This window comes from Solea solea, chromosome 4 (genome assembly GCF_958295425.1).
Source record: "Solea solea chromosome 4, fSolSol10.1, whole genome shotgun sequence".
NCBI classification, from domain to species: Eukaryota; Metazoa; Chordata; class Actinopteri; order Pleuronectiformes; family Soleidae; genus Solea; species Solea solea.
Window position 1 is genome coordinate 23,173,775 of NC_081137.1, and position 27,859 is coordinate 23,201,633.

The 27,859-nt window shown below is 40.1% G+C and overlaps 1 protein-coding gene across 4 annotated transcripts in view; it reads left to right on the forward strand.

Moving 5' to 3' along the window:
• gabrg2 (gamma-aminobutyric acid type A receptor subunit gamma2) overlaps window positions 1-26,440 on the forward strand; it is a 39,434-nt gene extending 12,994 nt beyond the window's left edge. The window contains exons 4-10 of one of the 4 annotated variants that reach the window (XM_058627361.1): window positions 25-245; window positions 1,836-1,918; window positions 5,047-5,184; window positions 17,867-18,019; window positions 20,173-20,378; window positions 21,753-21,776; window positions 24,132-26,440. In XM_058627361.1, coding sequence (XP_058483344.1) covers window positions 25-245; window positions 1,836-1,918; window positions 5,047-5,184; window positions 17,867-18,019; window positions 20,173-20,378; window positions 21,753-21,776; window positions 24,132-24,413 — 1,107 coding nt within the window. In that variant the 3' untranslated portion in view covers window positions 24,414-26,440. The remainder of the gene's footprint in view (window positions 1-24; window positions 246-1,835; window positions 1,919-5,046; window positions 5,185-17,866; window positions 18,020-20,172; window positions 20,379-21,752; window positions 21,777-24,131) is intronic. The other 3 variants (XM_058627362.1, XM_058627364.1, XM_058627365.1) reach the window with 3 other exon arrangements.
• Window positions 26,441-27,859: the final 1,419 nt, after the last annotated feature.

Consider the following 27,859-nt stretch of genomic DNA (forward strand, 5'->3'; position numbering starts at 1 on the left):
ACAGTGTGTTTTATCCGTCTTTAGGAATACACCATCGACATCTTTTTCGCCCAGACCTGGTACGACAGAAGGTTGAAGTTCAACAGCACCATGAAGGTCCTGCGTCTCAACAGCAACATGGTCGGAAAGATCTGGATCCCGGATACTTTCTTCCGCAACTCGAAGAAGGCGGACGCTCACTGGATCACCACGCCCAATCGCATGCTTCGAATCTGGAACGACGGTCGGATACTCTACACACTGAGGTAAAACATCAGCTATGACTGGATGCTGGCGTTATTAGATTTCATAGGTCATTTAAAAGGTTAAATTGTCAGTTTACATTACCTCTGCCATTTTGTGTCCTTTTTATTGTCATCTAGGAATTGATTATGCAGCGACATGTGACATTTTTCCCAGTTTTGATAAAATCTGATATATTTAGAAGTCAGATCTGTATCAATTAAGATATCTTTGTTGCCTGTCAGTGCCGGTGTTTCCTGCTCTTACCGGCGTCCATCACAAGCAACGAGCCAAGCGCGTGCTACTACAGAAGGCATTTCAAAGTAACCATTTACGGCCTCTCTACATACTGTAAATGATTCATGATACTGATTATCCTGAATAGGCCCTGGGCAATTTTAAAAATTTCAGCATTTTAAATTTGACATTAATTAGCATGCAGGAAATCTGTCTTAGCGAATGAGGCTGGAAGTTGAGAAGGGAACGCTCGAGCTACGTCGCCCCGAGCTGTTTTTTTTGGTGCTCTTGTCTAAAATATGTTGTTTCAGACGGACAATTTTAATATTTTTCTTTCATATTCATTAAGTAGGCTGTGTCTACAGCCCCCCCCCCCCCCCACTTATTCTAAATATTATACCACTTAGAATCAATGCTTTATTGTCTAGTCTTGCCTGAAGATCTTGAGACAGTCAATTATTTGATGAAATGGAAGAAGATAATTTGACTTTCTTTGTTCTTATATATGTGACACACGTTAATCGGTTGATTAAAAGGAAACTATTAATTGTGCCTTTTATCATCGTTTGCATTCCATCTCAAACAGTACGGACATTTTAAACAGACACCACCATATATCACCAGTGATAATAAGAGAGAAAGTGAACTCTTCTGGACTCAATCAAGCCGTGATGGATGTTCTCCCGTGCCGCACGCCACACCTACACTCCATTAATTTGTTAAGGAACTCTGATTGTAACCATTGGTTAATTAGGATGACCGCTGTGATGCGGAGGACAATGATACATGACAATAGCGAGCACATGGGTGGTTAAAGTCATTTAAGGTCATTCTCTCATTACGGGGAAGTTTAATGACTTTGCCCACGAAGGCTCTCGACTGTGAACAGAGGAGACAGATGTGTTGCTGTGTGGAAAACATCAATTTAGTTCAGTGAAATTTTAATTAATGACGCCTGGTGTTAATAGCAGATAAGTCTGGGTCTGCGGTGTGAAGGACTGATTTGTAAAATGTGTAGTAACATTAGTTCAATACCAACATTTAGAATCATCTCCATCTATAATGTCACAGGATATATCTATATATATATATCTATATATGTATATATACAGTATATATGTGTATATATATATATGTATATATATATATATATATATATATATATATACCTTTAGAACCATAATTCACAGCTGTCTTTACTAATCTGACATTTATTGTGTTAATTGTCGATATTGACTGATTTGAAAATGAACCTTTTTGGCCACATCATCCAGCCCTAATGCATATAAATGCATCTTTTTACCATGTATTGATTTTATTTTATGTGTAATCAATGGAAAACTAAGTCACTGGATCCAAACGTTGTGTTTCTGCAGGTTGACCATCGATGCCGAGTGCCAGCTTAAATTGAACAACTTCCCTATGGATGAGCATTCGTGTCCCCTGGAGTTTTCAAGCTGTAAGTCTGGCCATATGCTGATACCCTACTGGCACACACACACACACACAAACACACACAAACACAGGTTTGCACAGCTATTCTTCTGAGGACTCGATTCACACGATTCAAATCTCAGCCCGAAACTTAGCAATTTCCTCAGAAATGAGCTTCTGCCTCATTAAGACCGAGTGTTGGAACCTCTGAGCACCACTGGTCCTGACAAGATCAGCGTTACCGCCAGAAAAGGAGGTAACAAGTACAAGTACACATGCATATGCACACACGCATAGTGGAGGAACAATAATGCAACATGCTAAACCAAGGATTTATGTTGATATTGATGCACGATGTTTGCATGTATTTGCTCTACAGAACACACTAAGCTAAAATGCTATATCAGACTTAACAAACTCACATTAGAAAACTACACCAACACAAAAATGTTGAACCATTCATCCATTCATAGCATGTACCGCCATGCAGCAAAGGCATTTAATAATACATGTCTCATTACCAAGTCAATCACAGCTAAAGAGGTGATTGATTTCTCTACACTTTGTCAATACTGTTTGAAAAAAGACTTTTCAGAAAGTAAAGGCAAGTCCAAATGAGTCGGTTCCTATGTGTGAGCACTAGATGAGGGGGCACGTTATGCTAATGAGGCTGTGATGGATCTACAGAGAGATTCACCATTGGATATACTCAAGAGAGAGAGAGAATGCTTACTAAACAGCTCCAGATCAACGAGAAAGATAAACCGGGGGCATAGCAAAGCCTTAAAATGGAACAGAAGCATTCATTTAAATTTTATGAAAGCCATGGATGTTTTTCCAAACTTGTACTGTACAGTACATGAGCTTGATCTGAGAGGGTGAGGAGGAGGAGGAGGAGGAAGAAGAAGAAGAAGGAGAAGAAGCAGCAGCAGCAGGCAGGGCAGCGTACAGCATTTATCACATTTCTTACCACGTGCAGCAGCACAGCAACAGAGCAGTGATAAACAGCGCTGTCTTTCTCCGCAGTGGTTTTGACCGGCTATAGATCACAGGGTTCAGCTGGAGAATTACTTATAGATATACAGTTTATATATGTATGTATATATATATATATATATAATATATATATATATGTATATGTATGTATGTATGTATGTATGTATATGTGTGTGTATTTATACATATACAGATATACATATGCAGCGTATATCTATATATATGTAATGTTGAGTTTGCTCAAAGTAACAGGCTCATTTAAATAACTTAATTACTGTTTTGACTTAGACAAGTCGTTCCAAAGTGAATTCCTAACACTGAGCTCCAGCAACATTACAGCTTCCCAAAAAGCCACTAAAACAATCATTTGCCCGCGGTGCATTGGCAGTGAGGGAGCAGACTGTCTTCCTGGCAGGCAGTAATGTGGCAAACAGGCAGATCCTTTCCGTCCTCTGCTCCTGTGAGGTCCAGCGTTATCGGATGTCTGAGAGCACTTTAGCCATAAAGGCCTTTTAAATTTGCACAGAGGAAAGTTCATGTGCATTATTCAGGCCACTCCCTTGTCGTCTGCACACTGCTCCACCGCTAAAGTGAAGATGACACTGGAGTGAAATCTCAGGAGAGTTGGCTGAAGATCATTACTGTCAGAATAACACCTGTACTGAGGAGCATTTAGTGAGGTCCAGTCACGGGATAAGGGTTAGGAACCCATTACTAAATTCAAGTTACTGATGTTTTAGACATTTGTGCTCATGTAAGTGTATCATGTAACATGTAAAAGTACTATTGTGATTATCAACTCTTGAAGTAATGGAAATATCCACAGATGTTAATCAGTGTTGTCATTTTTACTTAAATCCGCCAAGTTTGAGTAAAATAAAAAAGATGAACTGGACTTTATGATCAAACAAACTAGGATTCGATTTAGAAGGAGCTGGTGTGAATGCACAGCCAGGGAAGCTCAGCTTCCTGTAAAATATTGTCAAATATGTATGTACTGTGTTGCATTTACATTTCAATACTAAACATGTGCTAGAATGCAATTAGAACGTGTCATCAGGGATCTTCGTGATTAGCTGCCTCCGCATTAAAACCACTTGAATCTCAGCTTCAACTGTTCTCTCTTAGTTTCGGCACAGAGTAGTTTATTTTTTCACTGCTGTGAGCCTGACAGTGATTGGACATACTGTATGCGGCAAAACCGTCACTTCCAGAGAAGCTCATCTTCTCTCGGAGTCAGTGGAGCAGTTTTTGATTGACAGTGTTGCAGAAACTTACACGACAGCCTCAGTCCTGTGTGGATTTTGTGGAAGGGAAGTCTGTTGACAAATACCTGGTTGTTGTGTGTTATTTGCTCGCCAGTATAGCCCATAAATAAAAACACTATTATAGCATTTCAGTTTTACATCATTATCGCACTTCCCTTGTTTCAAAGAGCAGCAACCGCCACTGTTACCAAGTCATAGTCATATTTCATGAGTTGATATATTAGATTCAATACTTTTAAAGTTTTTTTTCCGCGCAAATTATTGTTCACGAACGTGTTCAAATCCATGGAAGTAAGCATTTCTCCTCTGCCAAGATGAGCCATTCACCTGAGAGGTGTCCTGGGCTGGTCACAACAAAAGGCCACTGCAATATATGTCAACTTTCATTAAATGTCACAACACCGCCGTCAGCCTTGAGGTGGCATATATAGACAGACCTGCTGACTGTAGGGCCGTCGCTGAGCAGTGTCTGCACATTTACTGTAAAGCTTCAATCAACTGTTGATATGGCATTTTTAGGATTTTTGGCAGCATGTCTGCGAACACGCCGACGTGTCGTTATCTAAGCACACGATCCTGTGGAGAACAGACCACCGACAGTTTTCTTAGTACATATTTCACTGAAGTTGATACAGCACATTTGAAAATCAACTCCTTTCTAAGTACACATTACTGTGAAAAGAAACCGACTATGTTTCTCTTTGGTATCAAGAAGTCTTCCACCATTTTACACTGCAGAGAGCATATTTGCACAGTCATGTCTGAGGATTTTGTGCTGAAAGTGGTATTCTATAGTAGTCTTCTTTGCAAAGACAAAATATTCCTTTCTGCACCAAGCCTCTTTCTTTTGAGTTTCAAACCAAACAAAACGCTCTCCTCTCTTGTTCAGACGGCTACCCCAGGGAGGAGATTGTGTATAAGTGGAAGAGGAGCTCAGTGGAGGTTGGCGACATTCGCTCCTGGAGGCTCTATCAGTTCTCCTTTGTGGGTCTGAGGAACACTTCTGAGGTTGTCAGGACTGTCTCAGGTAAGAAATCAATCTCCTCTGTCCTCTTTTCTTTTTTTAACGGAAAAAGTACAATCAGTATTCCGTCAGTAAAGTCAGACTGAACACATTTGTCATTGTTAACAGTTAAAAACACAAACCTAACTTGATTTGTTATTGCAATTATAGTTATAATAGTATTTAATATCACATTGTATTCCATTTTAGTCCATTATCAACTTCAACTGTTGTCCTATTTGAATATAAAATACACAATACAAATCCTTTTAATACATTTTCAAAGCCTTTTATTTTGAAAAAAAAAAGAAATACTCTTCTCTATTAAAACTTTGAATTGTTGACCTACATTTCGCTCCCACTTCTCAGCCTCATTCATCTGTTATACCTGAGTAAACTGTGCTTTGTGACACATGGAAGCAAGGGCGCATGAATTTAAATAACATTACATAACAAAAGAAAGAAAGAAAGAAAGAAAGAACAAAAGTGCATCACTCAGTTGCAAATACAGACTTTACATGGTGAACTGCCCGGATTCCATTTAAGAATATACATTTTTGCTTTATATTATTACAATATTTGACATTCCCTAACAACACCACAAAGTATGTTTCTTTTTTCTTTTTTAGTTTCAACTCAATTCAATTTTCTTTTATGAGCTACTCAATTATCTGAGTGTGAGTGTTTATTTATTGTTGGGAGTTGGATGTTGTGTTGGATGTTGTGTTGGACGTTGTGTTGGCTGCGCTCCAGTCCACTGGAAGGCTAAAGTGAAGTCACTGTGTTGGACAATGTGGAAGCAGGGTCATTTTTCTTGCTCCGTGCGTCTCTCTCTCCACACTAATGCATTGTTTCTCTTTCACAATAAAAGCCCTGGGACTAAATTATGACACAAATAATACTTTGGTGTGTTTATGATGTGTTTTTGTTAACAATGACAACCTAATCCCTGCACTGTGTTGTGTGTGCAAATGTTTACTTTCCTTTAAAAGTGGGTATTAGTTCCATTAAATAGCAGTTGGGTTTTAGGTAGTATTGTTATTAGAGTGTTTACTGAGGTTGTAATAGCTGTTTCATAATCTCGTGATTTAAAATGACGGAAATCAAAACTGTTCCCAATAAAAAAAACATGTTTTATTAAGGTGAGATGATGGTATTTTACATAAATTATTCATTTTCTTTGTTTAAAATGCATTATTCTAAATATTTTATTGGTAATAACTGGATCAGATTAGTGGTGACTGAAAAACAAAGCACTTTCAGAAATCTTTTTTTGTAATTTGCCACATTTTAACAAGCGTGTCACTTTAAAGTAATGTTCACAAACACACACACACTCAACACAGAAAGCAACAAATTGCTAATGTGCATACGTGGGCATCACAAGACCAAAATGCTTAGTCTGGGGCAGCGCGAGGTGATTGAAACAAATAAAAGCCGCCTGTGAGTGTTGAGGTTTTTGGGTTTAAACGAAAAACATTTTTCAAGTGACAACATGAAAAGGCTATTATGTGTGGGAGGATTAGCTGTAGTGAAGAATTTGCTTGCAGTGTCCTGTGACTCTGTGTTCTGGTTTATTCCCACAAACAGCCATCTGCTCTCTTGTCAGAACGGAGAACCTTGACTGTGTCTGTGCGAGACCTCTCGTCTCATTTTGCAGTCAGTTGGGGTTTTTATGAACACAACATCTGTTAGGAGAGTTAGTCGCTGATATGCTGGATCATGGGCAGCTCCTTTTATGCATTTTCAGTGTTGCAGGCTACAGTTGTAGTAGATACAGTTGTAAAATGACAATAAGTCGACTTTTAGAGTTACTGACATTTTTTTTCTGTGTTAAATTCGGTAATTGAAAGGTACCAGCAGCCTTTATGTGGAGGATAAAGTGGTCGATGAATAAATGAATTGAATGATAAATGATTTGTTCGGATTTGGCACTATGAATATAAAACTGAATTGAATCATTTGGTATAATTTTAATTAAACATGCTTTCATCTTACAGGCAAGTCATTTTAATATAGTCATAATATCAAATTCTACATATTCTTTTTTTAGTTTTGTTTATTATTTCCATGCGTTTGTGGTCAAAGGTCTTTTGTACTTTGACCAAGAGTGAGTATGAAGGTTGGGGTCAGGATTTTATTTCTCAAGACACCCAGGGACAAACGGGGCAACTTTATTTGTATAGCACATTTCAAACACAATGCATTTTAATGTAATGTTCAGAATAATATCTGAAATAAAGAGAAGGTAAAAAAAAAGGAGAAAATGTCCAATTACAATCGCAAAGTTAATTAAAATAATTTATGGAAATTAAAAACTAGGTTTGAGGCACTTTCTGTTGAAGGCTATTTAAAGCACAACATATCATTTTTTTTTATTATGTGAAATTGGACATTTTTTTGCAGTTTGTTTCAGTTGTGTGTTGCTTAATAACTGAGTCCTGCGTCACTGTGATTCATTATAACTCTAATTGGGCCTACAGCCACAGAGAGACTTGTATATGGGCAGTGAGTCCATTATGTGCGTCACTGGATGAATGTGATCAGGATTTATTTCCTATTTCGTGTCAGAACCTGGCAACAGCATTTTGTAAATGTCTGAAAAAGGTTTTCTTGTTAAGCCCTTTTGTACAGACCGTTACAGTAATCCAATCGGATGGAAATGAAAGTGTGGATAAGCTTTTTGGAATCTTGCTTGTGTGTTATATATTTATTTTATTGTATTTATTTATTTATTTATCTATCTATTGTTTTGGTTTTTTTAGCAGACGTCTAATCACCGTGCCTTAAACTGTGCTGATGGGTCAGGTGAGGCGACATATAATGGTGTAGGTCATGGAGACGGGCAGACAGGTGAAACGGCCTGATCTGTACAGACAGTGATGACTCGAGTACTCAGTACCTGTGTTTGCTTCCTCTGAGCTTTTTTTAAGGATGATAAAAACTGAAGAATTACAGAACAACTGAGTGATTTTACAATGAAAGAGGACTGGGGGGTTATGCCATCTGCTGCTGTGATGCTGTCGAGTTAGAGCTTTTTTTTTTTTTCCATGTCTGTCTTTATTTCGTTTTTTTTATTCCCCCCTCAGCCAGTGTCCAAAGGATTAGTCTCTCAACATGTCACTTTACATCAGCGCTGCCTCTGCTGCCTGAAAGCCTATACCTGTATTTAAAAACACAGACAGACATTTGCATGCACGCACACACTCAAAAAAATGACTGAGGCTTTTAAACAAGAGCTTTTGAAAGGACAAAAGTTTACAAAGTAGACAGAAACTAAAAGAGATGCAGAGTTTAAGACAACCAAGATACTCAAATTCAAAGTTAAACCACGGGTAAAGGCTGTAGTTTAGAGAGGTACTGCATATGATATGGTGCATGGGTAAATGATGCAACATATTCCTCAGTATCTGAAAAGCAGTGCATGTTCAGTAGCTGCCTATTTGTGTTCATCACCAGCAGCAGCAGAGGGCCATATGTTAAAAAATCAAGGAGGGAAACTGTGATAAATGAGCAATTTGGTTTATTATTTTTGGTTTAAAGCCACTTGTAAATGAAGCCAGTATATGGTGCATTTACATTAACCATCAAATACTATTAGAGGACTCTCCCTGCACCTGTTAACCGTCTTCCCAGCACATGAGTGGAATAAATAAGTTGCTTAGTTGGACAAACTTTCCCTCTTTGTTTGCTATAGATTCATTCTTCTCAGCAGTGGATTATTGAAGCAGGACATGAGTCAGTCATAATGCTGTTGAATCAGCTACATCCTTTATTATGTGTGTTTTCCTTTGTTATGGCCCTGTGTCCATTAATTAACGTATGCTGTTGTGTGTCCATTGGCTCGCATGCACATTTCAGCGTGCGCTCTTTGCTGGATACAAGCCTGTTTTTTTTTTACGTATTGAAAGCTATTCTTAGAGTGACCTTCCCAAAGCTATGGCGTGCAGCTCCGTTGTCTGTGTGCGCCCGCCTGTGTGATTCAGTTTGAGTGGAGAAAGCCCAGGGACACGTCAGAGGCCCGCTCCCGATTACAGCGAGCCACAGTTTACAGACGATTCTTGGATGGGGGGCAAACGTGGATTGAAAGGAAGTAACCCGGAAAGAGGAAAACAGACAGCGAAACAAAGGAAAATCAACATTCATGCCCACAATTATATATACGGTATATACGCACACATCTGCAATCTTCAACTAAACCCCAACCTGCTGCCACTTCTCCCTGTTGGACACTAAAAATCTCCCTAATTTAATAAAACTAGTTTTTCTTTTTTTACAATTTGCACCAAAACACACTCACACTCATAAAACCAATGTTAGGGTTATCTGTATATTTTGTACATTTCACCATGTCTCACAATCATGATTGATTACAATTGATAAAAAACTCCTATATGGGAATATTGTTACTATATGGGGCACACATACGTATAACACACTGCATCTAAAACTGCTCGGGTAAGCACAGCTTATCGCTGACGTGCCACGGATTCCCCTTATAGCTTCGCAGAACGCATCCCATGTTTTATCTTTAGATGCCGCATCAGGAACGACGCCATAATTGCATCCTCCGCGACGCAGACACACAATAACACGCGTCTAAAATAGATGCCACTTCTTACTGCACCGGAATACTCGAGGGTGAAAAATAAAATCAGAATGAGACTTTTCAGACATTCCATGTGTCTTATTGAAAGATTCTTTTTAAAGAAAATCATTGGCAAGTATTGATGACCTAGGTTTATTCAGGCCTCTTTTTTAATTTGCCCTGCTAAACAGTATATTTATTATTTTAAGGGCAATTCACTTAAAAAAGATCGGTGGAGTCTTCCATAGGTGATGCAGAAGCAGAAAAGTCAAAGCAAATTAAAAAGAGGGAATAAACAGAATCCCAACAAAGACATGCATGCTTGTCACCCGCTGCCTGGTTTAATCAAGGAAACACAGCGGGAGACAAAAACCAATAAAACCAAATGCCAATAGTTTATTTTTTTTTATTGTCACTGAGACATCGTATCCCTGATCCAATAAAGCACCTGAGGCTCAAACATGTTGTATGAAATTGTTCCACTTTCCCGTGTGTGAAATGGTTTGATTAGTAACATGTTTCGGGGGAAAATCCCAAACATCTAATAAAAATGTAGAAGTATGAGATGTATAACAGTATAATAATGAGAAGAACTATTTTTGATTCTAGTCTCACTTCAAACTAAAAAGAGTTTATGCTGAATGAGAAAGCAGTAATTTTATCACAGTAATGCAGCTTTTTATGAGATGACAATCACTTCATCTTGGTTAAGGGGGGGAAAAAATGACCAAAAACACTGAAACAATCCATTAGCCATGGTGTTTCTCTTTTGCTGTAATAGTTGCTCTCTCTAATCTCCACCTCCCTTTACCTCCCCCTCTCCCGCTCCCTCTCCCTCTCTCTGGCTGTAATTCTCCCTCTTGCTTCTGGGTGATAGTTGTGATGGGCAGGAGTGGGAGGAAAAATGCTCTGACTCAGCCAGAATCCTTCTTTTTTGAAGTTAAATACCAATTTACACTCCTCCCCATCCACACACACATACACGCTATACACCAACAATATTCTCATCTAGAAGTGTCTGCTACATCCTCTCCACAGCCCCTTCTTCCCTGCTCACTTTCGCAAAAGGGTGGAATTTTTATTGGCGCTCCTGTGGCCTACTTATTACACATTCACCCCTCCACCATTCTCGCATTTAGATGACCGTATACATAATTTAAACCTTAAAACAATGAGTGAGGAGGATAGAGCCATAGGAGAAGAATAAAAAAAATAAGGCTCTCTCTTCCTTCCTTAGTCAAAACCTGCCTTTAAAAAACATTAGCGGGTTGGTCTATTGTTCGCGAAGGCAGCTCCACTCTTATCAACTATATGGTGTAACTAGTATGTCCTGCCACGCTTTTATTTTTCATTGGAATATACAAACTACAAAATTAAAGCATAAGAGGAAAAGTAAATAAAACAGGTTACTGTTCAGCAAGCAAAGATTGAGGTCAGGAGGCAGAGGGATGCAGGTTTAAAAAAAGGAAAGGGGGGGCGGGGGAATAGATGAGGATGTTCAGCCAATACCAAAACAGATCAAAGTTGTCAGAGATGCTGGTTTTTGGAGGATTGTGTCATTCTGAAAAAAATCATCCTCACTCTGACTCATATTGAAGATTTTTGAGCGACCTCAGGATGTAAATGTCATATTTACTATGGTGTAGACTCCCATCTGTGCAGACTACACCTACGTAAGACAACACAACAGTTCATGAGGATGATGTGTGCTGTATATTCACGTGGCCTTTAATCTTTAAGTAAGACCTATTCTGTAATTTGTTTTGAAAGTTTTTAATTGGCTGATTGGACTGATATTACTGCTCCTGCTTGTACCACAGTTAACTTTTCATTTATTCATGTTACTATCACTGCAGAAATTCCTCCAATAAGAGCATATACCACCAGGGGGTGGAAATATTATTTTTTTCATTATTACAGAGCAGAATTTGTAATAACAGCCTGTTTATGATCAGTATTAAATCTACAAGGAGGGAGTTGATCCAGTGAGACCTTTCAGAGAGAGAGAGAGACGCATAATGAGAGTGTGGAAACCTTACAGCTATTTCTACAGCTCACACTGAGTCCATGCTTTGATGTACACACACATTTAACATCTGTCTTCTTGGTTCGTTGTTTCAAAGGACTGCAGATTTAGAGGCTTAAAGCAGCACAGAGTTGATGCCACTCTGCCAGGCAGTTGTTCCTGGGCCAAGTCCCGGTTGCAAAATAAAACACATTGCTAGGGTCGGGATATCTTTCTCACTCAGCAGCGTCTTGGCCCCATGTAACATTATGCAAACCAGGGTCTTAATGTAATTGGCCGTAAGAAATAAGGAGAGAGGAGAACATCATATGTCTGCTTGTTTAATTCATAGGTTAGGGTTAGGCTTTTCCACGACGCGACTCCACTCGGCACGGCACGAGTAGCTGGTTCCAAGGGAGCTGAGCCGACACTACTGTATATGTGACGTCGTCAGACTGTCGTCCACTGATCCGTCACGGTGTCGTCACTGGAAGAGTCATGAGCAGGACGTCCGACACAAGAATCAAACCAAACAATGCCAAACTGTAGATCAGTTAAAAAGCCTGAAAACTTAGCGTTAATCTCCAACATTTAGCAAAGGAATCATCAACTCTTTCCCGTGTATTTCAGTTCAGTGACTCTCCAATGACAGAGTCTCTGCTCCGGTCATGCAGGAAGTACTGAAGGAGTGTAATAATTCAGTTACGCCGAGTCACTAGTCTCTAGTTTGTGTGTCACAGTAGTTTCATGCAGCCGTGCTATGATGACTCCACCCACGCTGGGGAGGTACTATAGTACTGGAGTGCCGTGCCGTGCCGTGCCGTGCCGTGCCGGGACTGTGTAGTGAAAAAAGCAAATGATGACATTCTAGTATAGTATGTCACCTAAATTCTTTCCGTATATAAAAACTCTTAATAATGCATGCTGTGCTTGTTATGCTAATACATGTCACAACTGCTATAATCTAGCTGAGGTTTATCACAGGAGGGTTGAGCATAGGTGACCGGTGAAATTCAATTTCAAGCTGGGAGTTCACCTAAGCTGGCACTATATTTACTAAGAGGTTTAACCTGTACATTAATGCAAATGTGAACCGTAAATGAAAGTGTCCATGAATCTCTACGAGGGGAGGTGTTGTTAATCCTCACGCTGGGCAGCCGGAATTACGTATGAACTCAAGCAAAAGAAGCAAATTTGCTTAGAAGACAACCTGCATTAAATATGTCTTTTTTTAAGTGTGTGTATTTTTGAGTAAATTACCCTTAAACAAAGCTTGTAGAGTACGGCACAAAAAACAACAACAACGTAAATCAGTGTTGTAGTTTTTCATTCAGTCAGTAAATTAAATAGGATTAATTTGATTTCTAAAGCTTAAAAACCCTTTATTGTTATCACTCAAAGCCATTGGCAATAAAAAGGGCACTGATTGTCTTGGCTATTACAGTGTTTGTCTAAGTGTCTCCACCCGATTTAGATTAAAATGACTGTAGATTAGTGTGTTTGTAAAGTACTCTGCACCATTATAACATATAGAACTGTCCTCTACAGTGACGTTTAGGGGTTTTATGGTTTGTAGTATGACGACATGATGAATGTTGACTGATATCAGTGTGATCTTTATGACCTGAAAAAAGCAGTATTATATCCGTGGATTATCGGTCATTTTTGAGGGGGTTAACTTGCATAAAAGCTCGGGTCATCAAAAAATGCTATAGTGGCGTAGGTTTTGTAGCCCCAGGGCTCTATAGCGCCCCCAGAAGTCAGGTCATGGTCAAAATTGACATTGAAATGGCAGGAAAACTAATTTAAAATTCCAATTTTTGTTCCAAAGTTTGTTCACGTCACAAAAAAGGTTACAGTGTACAGTGTTTATATTAAGTCCAGGATCTGTGATGATAAGTTGTTACTGATGTGGAGGTTTTATGACCAGTGGAGTGACATTCTTACCCTTTAAGTAACTATTTATAAGTGTATTTAGTGCTGCTGAAGCTGAATCGTGGCCTTGTGGATGTGGTAAAATATTACTGAGAAGTTTATATAAATAATCTCCATATGTGTCCCTCTGGCTGCTCGTACTGAAACAATTCAATGTCTTTTTAAGGCTCGCATTGTATATTTTATGCGCTAATTAACATAGGACTCTGGAAAGCAGTCTTGTGTGCTTTACCTGTCATTTTCTGTCACAGCCACAAATAATCTCTAATTCTCTCTTCACCTTTTTCCAAATGAGCTCTTTGTTTTAAAATGTTGTTAATCTGCCCTTTGTAAAGCACAAATGGAGCAAAAAAGGCAATTCATCTGTTTATTGTGGATTAGATCTGTTACCTGGCCAAAATAATGAGAACAAATAAGAAAATAAAGCAGCGGCCCATTAAAATGTCAAGAAAGGAGAGAGAAAGTTGAATTTTAGAAGGTAATGAGTGTGAATAACATGCCATCATTGTGAATGGGAAAATAATGAAGCCATTTTCAGACATGTAAGTTGGAACACTCAGTGAGAAGTAAGTCATTTTACATTTTATATGTAGGTCATATAAACTCTGGAGATAGTGTGGGGTTAAAAAGGGGGCCCCGTTGCTTACTTTGCCCCACAGTGGTTAATCCAGCGTTCATATAGCGTGTGGCATCATCTAAAAATATCAAACTTTTCTGCACTTTTTCATATTCTTCAATACTTTTTTCGGGAAACTGTTATGGCAGCATCATACCGCCTGTCATACATTCTATAAACAGCCTTGCTCTCAATAATTTGAGAGCTATTACCGCGTTTAAAAGAGAGGGATAATCATCTGTCCCTGCCACAGTAAACACGAGGTTAAACAGCACAGTCTCCTGTCATGTGTATAATCACGCAGTTCCATACGCTGTGATATCATCTCGCTTCTCACCGGCGGCCGAGGATTTGCTGCCATAAAATGCAAAATAACCAGTTAATCGCTCACATTTCGCCCCGAGTGTTTTCATGACACAGAAAATGGTGAGTTAACATTGTCTGTTGAGCACTGTTGACCCCGGGAAGCAGCCGTGGCATAACTGTGGTCATTAGCAAAGCTCCTGTCTTTCTCACCAACACAATGGCATGCACAATAGCATCCGCTGTCACCTCTGATATATATGAGTCCTGACAGCGGAGGAGCTCGCTACGACAGCCTGTCAGCAGCTTGGCGATGTGTCTGCCTTGTCTCCGTTCACTGGATGGCTCGCATGTGCCTTAGGTCTCTTCTGCCCATCTATATCCACACCAATTTACAGCCTGGCTGCCAGCAGAATGATATTCTCAACTGACATTCTTTTTTTTCTTATGGTCAGCAATCCTGATTTACCATGTTTCATTCCCGTGAAGCTCCCCTGTGGCTGCTCTGCAATAATGTAAGGCCACTGCAGGGTCAACGTTCATCCTCATAGGTTCAATACTGATCAAATACAGAATGTTACAACACTCTTTTCTATTTTCCTTTTCTAAAACATCTATTATATTTGTTCCCACCTTGGCATGAGGCTCACGTTTCAAGCTACCACGTGTGTCTTGGCGCGTCATCTCCGTGGCCGACACAGGTTCCTGATGAACGATCGTCCCCGTCGAGGTTTTATTGCTTTCCATAGATTACATCGGCTCACAGTAAATCGCTTTCGCCTGTGAAATGTGTGGTCCTAATAAAAGCACCTCAAACCGTATCTTCATCCAAACAGTTTTGAGCTACCTAATGCAAACAAGCTGAGCTTCCACACAGCTGTTCTTTTTGATTTTTATGGATTTAAATAATAATAATCAAGAGCCTCAGCAGAGCTTTGTGCCCTGATTGTGTTCTTGTTGCTGCAGAATCCAACACTGACCGAGATCATCATACATGTGAAACACGGGCTCTTAGCAGCGTCTTTGTATTTATTGTTGATCCACAGAAGGGACATTTTCACCTTAAAGGTAACAAGTCTTGAAAAGCAGAGCCGTGTTTACGCCCTGTGAGGATGGAGGTGTGAACACACACTCATCTGCCTGCGTTGACAGATGGGGGAGCTCTGGAGAAGGTTAATCTGAGAGGTGTGCAGGGCAGGTGGGACATCCATGAAGGCTTTGGTACCACAGCTTCTTTCATTCTGGTACAATAATAATAATAATAATTAAACAGGGACCTTTCGTACCATTCGTACATGTGAAGTGTGCAAAACCATGTAAGATGATCCTCCCATTTTAAATGTACAAACGTCTATATGGCAAGAGAAAAGTCATAAGCTGATTTAAAAGTGATACAAATCAAGATCAACTTTTTTAAAACCCTAATTAAATCAACAAGACAAGAGGAAAGATCCATTGGCTTGTGTCGTGTGTGCGACAGTGAAGTGAAGGGACACACAGGCCAATACTAACAGATAAAGATACAGTTAAACTCAATTTTAATGGTCATTACATTAAAAAAACTCCTTGTGGTTGTACGATGCACTAACTAGCATCAGATTAACCTGAATCTAACCCTGCACTAATTGTGTTGTGACCCTGAAACATCGAGCTGCTTGCGTCTCGTACTGTAACGTCGTGAACTCTGCAGCCAAACACTGGAGCGGAGATAGAACTCGAGCCCACTTTGTTTTGAGTGAAATCAGGACGTCGTTAACAAACATACATCACGGCAGACCTGTAATGGCAGGTGCTCTGATACGGATACATCAGGCCGCCAGAACCGAGGGCATCGGTCGATAATGCCTCCTCAAATTGTCTTCCTGGCATTAAGTGCTGTAGCCTCTAATGAAACTGGCGCAGAGACCGAAAGTGGAGTAAGACAGTAGAGAGGTGGGGGTGGTGGGGGGGGCGGGGCCCTTACACCAGCACAGCCTCGCCCCTGTGGTGGAAAGCCCATTATCATTAAGAGTCTGAGTAAATGTGAAGAAGGCTTTGTGCTGCTGACCAAGCTGGAATAAGTGTATTAAGCGGCAGTTTCTCAGCTGTCAGGGGTCTCCGTTTTGGGCCCCTGCTAATGTAACGTTAATAAAAACAAAATAGTGGGCCGCGAGATCCCTCAGAGCGGCCGTCACGTGCCTCCTGTACTCCTACAAACGTGCTGTAATACCCCGTGCACCTGCCCGCGTCAGCAGAAAACACATGTGGTTCTATGAACAGCTATACTGTAGTCGTGCTGCCGCTGGTTATTGCCCTTGGTTTATTTAATAATGCTATGAATGGCCGGGTGAACCGAGGGTGCGTGCTGGAATAAATCACACCGAGGTCCGTCCGGCCCACGACGAGGACTCAATCACACACGGAGCATATGTTCGCAGACGTTACTAACGCACTGGCGGGGTAATCTCCTTCACGATTCGTCTCTAATTTACACCGAAACACACAGATGTTGGCTGCTTTTCAACGCACTGTGTTGTGTTGTGTTGTGTTGTGTTGTGCTGTGTGACCTTCCTCATGAGGAAAACTATTAGCCAGCTGTTCATTCTCCAGCTGCAGAGACGTTCTCCACGCTCTCACACACACACACACACACATGCTGTACATTCACGGCGGCTGCGAGAGAGTAGGTTTGCACCCCTGCAGGTTACAACCACGGTGAGGGGCCGGGCCGAGGTTTCTGACACCGGTAACAGTCTGACATTAATCAATGAGCTGACAACAGACTGAGGAGGAAGTCATTAATAAAGTGCTGTTTAAAATCGGAGAAATTGGCAGACAGATGTGTGGTAGACGGCTGAAGAAGACGGCAACTATTGGCAACCTTTGCTGCTCTGTCAGGCTGCTGCAGGGGTGTGTGTGTGTGTGTGTGTGTGTAGGGGGTTTTAGGCATGTGTGCATTCATGTTTAGCTTGCATTTTAAACCAGCAGACCACATGGGTCAGGTCTATCAGCCGACCTCAGCCTCCTTAGACTTAACATCTGCTGTGGTCGGACAGTCAAGCTTATCATCAGCTGGATTCTGGTGTTTACGTTTATCCTCATAGATGATGTGAGAGACGTGAGCATCAACACTCGATACTAATCATTTTCGCTCTTTGAATTTGTAAATTAAAATACAGAAGTTCATTCGATTCCTCCTGGAAAACCTCGACGGCCGACGTGTTTATTATGTATTTCAAACAATCTTCATGCTCTTCTTATTTCTCCTCCTTCTCTCCAGGAGACTACGTGGTGCTGACCGTCTTCTTTGACCTGAGCAGGAGAATGGGCTACTTCACAATCCAGACCTACATTCCATGCACCCTCATTGTTGTCCTCTCCTGGGTCTCCTTCTGGATCAACAAGGATGCAGTTCCGGCCAGGACATCATTAGGTACAAACTCAACAGATACTTCCTCAAATCCTCAAAACCATTTTGATCGTTTAGTTTGAAGTACTATACATTTAGACGAGATTACTTCTGTAATCAGTCCAGCTTCTCCAAACCCAAACATGGTGCAGTTAAGTCAGGGTTTGCTGGTGGTTACACGGCACCACATTCTGAAAAGCTGTCTGCTTAAGCTTCCTTTTTCTCTTTGCCATTCTCTTTTTTTTTCTCACCCTATCGTTTACAATCCTTTCTCCTCCTCCCCCCGTCTCCTTTCCCCCCGTGGATACAGGGCGGCTGCTTTGGAATATAGTTCATCTTGATTAGAGGAGCCTGTCCTGGCACGTATGTTTCCATGCATGCCCTAATGAGGCATTAATTATGCAGTTGCACAAGGAAGATGCAGAGATGCAGCTTCAGCACAATAATAATAATAATACAGGTGGCCTCTTCGCTGAAGGCAAAAAAAAAAAAATAGGCCAGAAGTGCGGATTTCAAAGAAATTTGTCAGCTTTTGAACTTGCCCCCGGCATCTGGTGGACAACCTCAAAAGTTCACGCGCGATGCAGCTACGTGCAGAATACTTCGTCAGCTTTCCTTTTGGATCCTTGAGGCTTTAAATCCTGACCTGGAGTCGATGTGATGTGATCATTAGCGAGCATAACTGAATGTAAAGCGATGGCCGCAGGCGGGCGCGGTCGCTGTGCCGCGCCGCCTGTCGTTAATCTCGCTAAAAATAGGGCTGTTGTGTTTTCCCCGTGCTTCTGCCGCTCAATATTTTGCCGTCAAAATAATAACGCCATTAATTTGCGGCTAGAATTGAACCAAGAGTCAAACGTCCTAATAATCCTTCTTGAGAAATGATGTGGGCGGCCGCGGCAGCCAGGTGGTTAGACAGCAGATTAATGTAGATGACATTTTACTTAATCCATCAATACCAACCAGAAATCTATCAATTCACTCACAATACTGTGCTGTTAACTTTGACACCAATGTATTTCAGTCCACAACACTAATCATCCTCTACAAAGCCAAACTATTCCCATGAAGGAGAATCTGTTGTTTCACTGTGTCCAATAATAACACATTTCTTCATCATGAAACATCACTCCACCCCCATCTGCATCATCGTCGTTAGAGCCACACAGTGAGAGAGTGAGTACGAGTGGAGAGGTTACCAGATGGTGTAAGCCGTGTGTCAGCGCGGTGGTCAATGGCTTTTGAACCTGTAGACTATGTGGATCAAGGGGACAGTGAAACAGCTGCTCACTCTCCCTCCTCACGGCCACAACCAACAGTAATCTTCTTTTTATACGCGGTATACTATATGTCATAAAACATCATAAAAAAAAGCTGCTGATCTGTAAGATAATTAGTTTAATTTTGTTTTTTCAGTGGGCAGCGCAGCATGTTCCTGACTTAAAAACATTTTACCTTAACCATTAACAAGTGTCTACAGATTAGGGCTGTAACTAACGATCATTTTCAATCTGTGGATTATTTTCTCGATTAATCGCTTGGTCGATAAAATATCAGAAAACCTTAAAAAATGTTGATCGGTGTTCGTCACACCTGGAAATGATGATGTTCTCAAATGTCTTGTTTTGTCCACAAACCAAAATGATTCACTTTTAATGATTTCTTTGTCATCCAGAGCAAAGAAATGAAGAAAATATTCACATTTAAGAAGCTGAAACAATCTTGTTTTAATCATGAACAAAGCTTCAAACCAATTAATCAATTATCAAAATAGTTTTTAATTTAGGAATAGATTAACAGCTCTACAACAGATTGAAAAAACACATAAACATGCAAGTCAATTAATTAAAAAAAAAGTTATTAGCACAGAATAACACTTGAATAAATGTGTGAATGGATTTGTAAGCTATCTTTACAAGCAAGCAAAAATCTCTACATTTTTAGTTTCCTTTATTTTACTACCATAACTTGTATTTTTTAAATTCTAACATTTTCCTTTAGTCCAAATCACTTCAAACCACAGAGTTTTTTAGTTTTTAATGGCTCTGTCTGTCTGTCTGTCTGTTTGTTTGTGCTTCCACTCTGCACTTTCACAATATGACCAACAGAGGCCGCCAGAGGCTTGTTGCCGGTCTCTGATTGCTTCGTTTCTCCTCGTTTTCTCTGCTTCTCTTCTCCAGGAATCACCACTGTGCTAACCATGACCACGCTGAGTACCATCGCCAGGAAATCCCTCCCAAAAGTCTCTTACGTCACCGCCATGGACCTGTTCGTCTCCGTCTGCTTCATCTTCGTCTTCGCCGCGCTCATAGAGTACGGCACGCTGCACTACTTTGTCAGCAACAGGAAGCCGAGTGCCAAAAAGGACAGGAAGAAGAAAAATCCGGTGAGCGTCTTTATGAAACCCTTTATTTTATCATTATCCCCTCACACAGCTACAAAGAACATGATTTAGATTTGTTTGTACAATATCCCTTATTCAGGTGAAAGGTCACGTTCCCTCCCACTCTCACTCTCACTACACTACTGTGGTGGGATAAGCATCAGGAAACATCTATACACCGCTTAGTATCGCAAAGGGAGCATCGTACTCCAGCGCCACCGACTCAAATGACTCAATAAACAAGGCGTGCGGCTCGAAACCGTCTCCTAATCCATCACACATCTGTTCCAGTTGTAATTTAGACCCGCGTCACATGACAGGAGAGTCGCTCTGACGACGCGAGTCCTAAATCCCCAAAGAGATCATGGCATCCCAGTGGAAAGTCTCTCACCAAATACTAAGCCAAGTGCATTTACCTCTTACAGCAAAAATACACATACACAAATAAAACCAGCTCATCACATAACATTCAACGTCATATATAGAGGAAAAACCTTTGATTTTTAAGAATGCATGTTTGTATAATTACAAAAACCTGCAGTAAAGTTTTTGCAGTACATTATTTTTATATATATATATATATATATATATATATATATATATATAAAGATTGAAGGTAGACGATCTCAGATTTTGGACTGGTTTCACAAGACTTGGAAGATAAGACATGAAATGTTAAACCTGTGGGTATACTGTGCTCTTGGGTGAACGGGAGTATTGAAGTGGAACTTTAGGGGGGGTGGGAAAGTGGGGCGCTCCAGTTTCAGCCTCTAAAAGCTAAGGTGGTGCACGTGGTCCAAGTGTGTCCCGTGGATGAATGAATGAATAATGAATAGAGTGGAAGGTGTGATGCCAGTTTGCCATCTCAGAGGAGCTCTTCTAGGTTCTCTGCATGGACTTGCCAAGTATGCGACGAGAAGCAGGTCTTTGACTGAAAATCTTATGATATAAATGAAGAACTTATTTATTTGGAATTGCTTTCATGCGACGCAGAGGACTTTCCTCTTTTCACTTTAGTTTCCTGAAGACAAATAAATGCTTCCATTATGACGTCATGACCCAAAATCTACTCCAAACGATACTGATACACGTTTCCTGACATAAAGACCATATATACATACATACGTATATATCCCACCATGCATCTCTCCCCATGTCTGTCTCTCGACAGTATATTCTGTCTCTCTGTGTTAAAAGTACAAATACTTGTAAATTGTTATCAACATTATCCTTGTGTGTGTCTGTTTATTTGTGTCCCTTTTTATGAATGTTTATTTCTCTGTTTACATGTATTCTTTGTGTGTTTGTGTGTGTTTTTTTTTTTTGTGTTACTCTCTTTCAATTCCACATATTCTTTGTTTCCTGTCTGGACAAAAGCTCCTCCGGCTCTTTTCCTCAAAGGTATATTGCCTGTGTCTGACTGCATGTGTCTGCTGCACTTTGGCTCCTTGAGCCTCCAGCACCTCACTGCTTCTTTCTGCAGATGCACCTCCCTCTCTCTCTCTCTCTCTCTGTATTATCTCTTTATCCTTTACCTGCATTCTTACTGTACTCCTCCTCCTCCTCCTCCTCCTCAGTAACTCAATAGGTATCAGAGATAACATTAAAAAGGGGGCACTCTGCAGTGCACAGTGCGGAGGCAGCCAGCCAGACGTACCGTACTTATGCAGTTTTTGAAATTCAAATAAGCGTCCCACACGTCCCCCTGCCCGAGTGTGGACTCATTCTGGCTCCCTCTGTCCTGTTTCACTCTGTTGTTGTTGTTGTTGTCGTCGTCGTCGTAACCACAGTGAACTAGCCGCTGTTGCAATAGCTCTCCTCCTCTTTCTCTCCCCCCCCCCCCCCCCTCTCTCCTGCCAGTAAATCTTTACCTGTGTGTTTGTTGGGCTTCTCGACCTGACGCTTTCTGCAGAGTCAGCAGAGCCTTAACGGACTGAAACAGACAACCCCTGCACTGTGTTAAGTCTAATTAGAGTCCCGTCTTCGGAGGATTAACACTAATCTTTAAAACGTTCAAAAAGCATCCAGGCTGGCTGGGTGTGTGTGTGGTTAGGAGCTATGCAAAGGTCTACATTTAAACTCAACACATAAGTCAGGACGAGACCATCTGCTTAGCGTGCGTGAGGGTCCACACATCACAAACAATACTTTTGAAGGTCAGGCAACGTGAGTCTAACTGTGGCTGAAAACGACAAATCCACACTATTCACATAACCAGTGGATGCTCCAGTGACGATTCCACAGCAGTGTTTCCACATTGTTTCGCCTACGACAGGGTTGTCTACTTTCAGCCGGTTAAAGTTGCCAGTGCCACTGTGTCGTCTGTGTTTCTTTTGTTTTGTTTTCCGCTCACACTGACCCAGCACACCGGTCAGCTCGACCCGGGGCCGACGCGGCAGGATGCTGTTCATGATCCTCCCGCTTCAGCTTCCACCGCGCTTTCCCTCCCAACGCAAACCGATCCCCCTTTGAGAACTGAGTCATAACCTGCTCGGCTAATTCTCTCTATTAACTGTGACTAAAGGACAATAAAAGAAAATCAAGCTGCACGTTGCTCTGGTTGTGGTTATGTTTGGTTTTCAAAGGGACGGCAGGTTGTGCACAGATGACGACATGTAGGGAATGAAAGTATTTTAAGCTTGTTTGAAGATGCATGCTTACAGCATATCATATGTTCCAATTAAGACTGCAATGAGGTCCATTTTGCAGCGAGCATGCCTATTGTAGATATGTTTAAATCACATTCATGTGACGGAACAGAAAGTGTACTTGAGCACATGAACACATGACTCAGTGTGTTTCCTTTTTAAATGAAGAGCTTGACACTATGGTTTATCAGCAAGGTCAAGGAAGCTCCCTTGTCTACCAAAAGAGGCGGGTGGAGGTGCATTTAATCTGCCAAACAGCCACAATTCCAGTTTGTGGAAAGGTGACATGGCCTTTTGAGATAAAAGTTGATGAAAACTGTCCCTGTGAATGCTAATTGTCTCCTTTCAGAGTGACAGGGGCCACACACACACACTCACACACACACTGATGTCACCGTCCTATTTCAGGAGTCTTCACAATTGAAAGGCACATGGCCTGCAGTGGTGAACACAGTTTGAAAAGGAGGTTTATTTCAGTCCATTCGCTGACAGAACGAGTGGGCTGAAGAAATACTGAGCTGTGAGCTACACACACACACACACACACACACTCACACACACACACACACAAGCTATACAATGCAGTTGCATCATATATTTCAGTCAAATTGAAAGAAAATTTGGACTTTTTTTTTGTCACTCTGCACCAGGGACATTTTTTTAAATTGTCCGGAGAGAAAATGGCATCTGTTTGCTTTTTTAAGTGTTTTTTAACAGCTAACTAAAAACAGCACACGCTTTATATAACTGTCCTAAAAGTGTAAAGATCAGCTGTGAGCTTCCGCCCCAGCGCAAATGTGCAATTTGCAACCCGGTTTCCACGGTTTCCACGGTTTCCGCGGCCACTGACCCCTCTGTGACTACACACGTCGCTAATTACAAGCACAGCGCGCCTGTTCGGGGTCTATTTGTATTTCCTTGACGTTAAAAAGTGTGAATTGGAAAGTCGGACGTGCAAATTGCATTGCGCTGACTAATGTCAGATAATGAAACGGCGGCGAGAAAACGGCAGCCTCAAATGAGGTCCCCTGCTGTGTCTGGTGATGTCTTGATGATGGCACTCTGAGGCGCGCTAATGGCTAACTGTGTCATTCTGTCCTGTTAAAAGCAGACACCTACAGTAGACATCCGTCCACGGTCAGCCACGGCCATTCAAATGAACAACGCCACGCACATGCAGGAGCGGGACGAGGAGTACGGCTACGAGTGTCTGGACGGGAAGGACTGCACCAGCTTCTTCTGCTGTTTCGAGGACTGCCGCTCCGGCGCCTGGCGGCACGGCAGGTTGCACATTCGCATTGCGAAAATTGACTCGTACGCACGCATCTTCTTCCCCACCGCGTTTGGTCTCTTCAACCTCGTCTACTGGGTGTCCTATCTGTATCTCTAAGCCCAGTGTGTGTATCCAGCCTTACCGTACACGTCATTTTATGTATTCTACATATGCTCTGTGCCAGCAAAGGACATTTTCATGGAGGGGACCCTCTGAAACCCACCAGAGAGTCTGATTTCAAGTATTTTTGTTTCTTTAACTCTCTGGTTTTAATCTCTTTCACGTTTTCATGATTATATCCGACAACTTTTAACAGACATTGCAAATGTTGTAGCATTACACTTTACTGGCATGGAGAGAGGGTTGCGGATGTGTATTAAAAGCATTGACTGTGTGAGCAATTAACTCAGAAGTGTTTAAACAAAGTTTAGTTTTGTATTTCTTTCTTTCTTTCTTTCTTTCTTTCTTTCTTTCTTTCTTTCTTTCTTTCCACCATTCTATTATTTATTTTGACACAATTACAGCAGCAAAAAAAAAAAAAAATAGATGTGTATCACGTTATGGCGCAATATGTTTAATTGTGAAATCAAAATATTATTCATTATTTGTTATTAACGTGAACAGTGAACATGTTTCATGTTATAAGAAGAACAAAGGTTTATTGACGCAGGTCTAAGATACTAAAGATAAGGAAAAACTTAAATCATGGAGCCTTCCATGTTCCAGGAATGACACGACCTCAAGCAGGTCAGACTGATGTTTCCTTGGATGCAGCTCCATGCATTTTAAATGAAAATCCCTTTTAGTGTCTGCAGACCTATGGCCCACACAGAGCTAGGACTATTAAAGCACACTTAGCTGCTCACCAGAATAAACCCTTTCACTTAGCCAGTCACTCTTCACGTGTGTGTCACACACAAGGAAAAAAACACCACGTAACAATATTAATACTATAATCCCAAAGCAGGACGTAGAACTTAATTCATCTCTTATTTCCAGGACCCAGGTTTGTATCGTGTCATGACACGTGTCGCTCTTCATGATCTAATGGGATATTTTGATAAACCTTTCACAGATCGACACTTTTCCTTTTCCCATTACACACAACACTTTCTCCAACTATTTACACAATACACAGTTTACGCAACACAACAATGTGTCTGGCTTTAAACACTGCCATTACCGCCCTGGATTAAACCGCTGCTCTTCATCCTTACGTTTATTTAAAATGTAGTATTCTCTATTTTATTTGGAAATGAGTTATTTCTTGCTTTGCGCTGTTTTAAAGTGAAACAAATTTAAAGAGTTTATTTGTGTGCTCTCCAGTATACAGTAGATCCTGATTTATTTATTAATCTGATGGCCCTCTCCTGCGTTGTACAGTATATATTGGTTGTATATTACTTTTCTACACTCAAATATGGTAAAAGTACTGAACAATATAATGTATATTATGTGCTTTCTGATTGCGAATATTATGCCTTGGTTGTTTTCCCCAGGACGGCAACATTTAAGGTGTCTAAGATCACGCCATCAATACTTACTTTTACTTCTATATTTCTCTCATGTTTTCAAAAACAACATAAAATGAGTTTGTTTTAATTTAAAGATGTGGTATAACATGAAACATATTCAATTTTTACAATAAAATATCCTGTTACAACGTGAAATACATCTATTTTTAGTTAGTAATATGCTGCCGTACACAATAAACAATTAAAAATAAAGTAGAAATTCAGATTACAACACACAATCATCAAAAAGAATCAAAATCTGTCTCATTGCTTTTCTTTCCTTTGTTTTTTTTTACTGAACGCAATGAAACACAAAACCTAAAGCACTTTAATAGAGCTTTGAATTGTTTGTTTTTGTTAATGCTTCTTTATTTTTGGTTTTATTTGGCTAACGTGTTCGTTGGCACAATTGAAAATCGAATAATATTTCACGTGTGGTCGGACGGCAGTGACGCTGTGTACAAATCCAATGCTCAACTGTACAGACACTGTATATATATTTTACGATTACATAGTGGTTTACATTTACTGCATGCACATTTCAGGCCAAAAAAAAGAAAAGATTCAACATGTTTTATGGTCTTCTATTGTTGGATATGGAAACTAATAAACAAGCGCTGTTGATTATCATTCAGGATTTAATTATACCTTCTTTTTTTTTAAGAAAATTGGAAAATTCAATGATAAAAAAGTTGAGTTCATCATTTTCTTTGCAGCCGTTAGCGACAGAAATGAAACAGGCGTTGGATTCTCTTTTCCTTTTGCTGATGAAAGTGTGCATTTACGCATTGCTACTGTGTTTTGGTTATGCAAGTTCTCACGAGACAGAAAGTACCACAGCAAATTATATTATTATTATTATTAGTATTAAAAAATTAAACTAAATCTTGGTCTGTGCTTGCCATGAGCAGAGATATGAATACAGCTGCTGTGAAAACTGCACTGAAGAAGAATTAAGTTATAATCTAAGATTACTAACAAGCAAAACATATATATATATATATCAAATATTGTATTTATAATATATATAATATTATAAATATATCAAATAATGAAGAGGATTGGGGCCACACAGGAAAAACATATTTGAGTTCTGACTTTAAACTCAGAATTCTGTCTTTATTCTCAGAATTTCTGACTTTAAAGTCAGAATCTCTGACTTTATTCTAAGAATTCTGAGATTAAATTCAGAATTTCTGACTTTTTCTAAGAATTCTGAGTTTAAAGTCAGAATTTCCTACTTTAAAGTCAGAATTTTTGACTTAAGAATTCTGACTCAAAATTAAAGGCAGAATTCTGAGTTTATAGTCAGAACTCAAATGTGTTATTTCTGTGTGGCCCTGATCCTCTTCCATAAGAAAGAAACTTGATATATACTGTATATATATATATATATATATATATATATATACATATATATGTATATGTATATATATAAGTCTTTTATAAAACAAGATTTCCCTTCTAGACTTTTTTGGTTGGAGGAAAAAACATTTTTAAAGGATTTAAATAATCAGTGAGGAAACAAACACGAACAGAACATAACGCAAGTGTCTGAACTGCAAATGCTCACTATGATAAAAACACAACGCACACAAATTACAACCGCTTACGGACACATTTTTGATAAACACCACGTATGCAACGAACTGAGACGGCGCTCGAGTGTGGTATTTGTAAAAATTTCAAAAGGACTGGGTGTAAATCACGTTGTTTTTGTACAGAAGAAGAAGAAGACAACGTTTGTCAGGCCCCTTGAATTTTTTGTAAAAGGGAATCTATTTTGTAACCTCAGCATTGTTAGAGTATATCATCATACAGTATATTAGACTCATTGTATTACGCTGGAGCGATGTAGAATATTTAGGGGCGATGGGTATTTATTTATTTATTAATTGACGGTATTTATTTATTCACATATTTATTCTTTTAATGAAAAAAAAAAGAGACGTACTTTACGTTGACACTGCCCTTGAAAAGAAACACAAAAATGCTGTCATTTATATCAATTATACATTTTCTGTTTGATGTGTCAATGGAGCTCGAGCT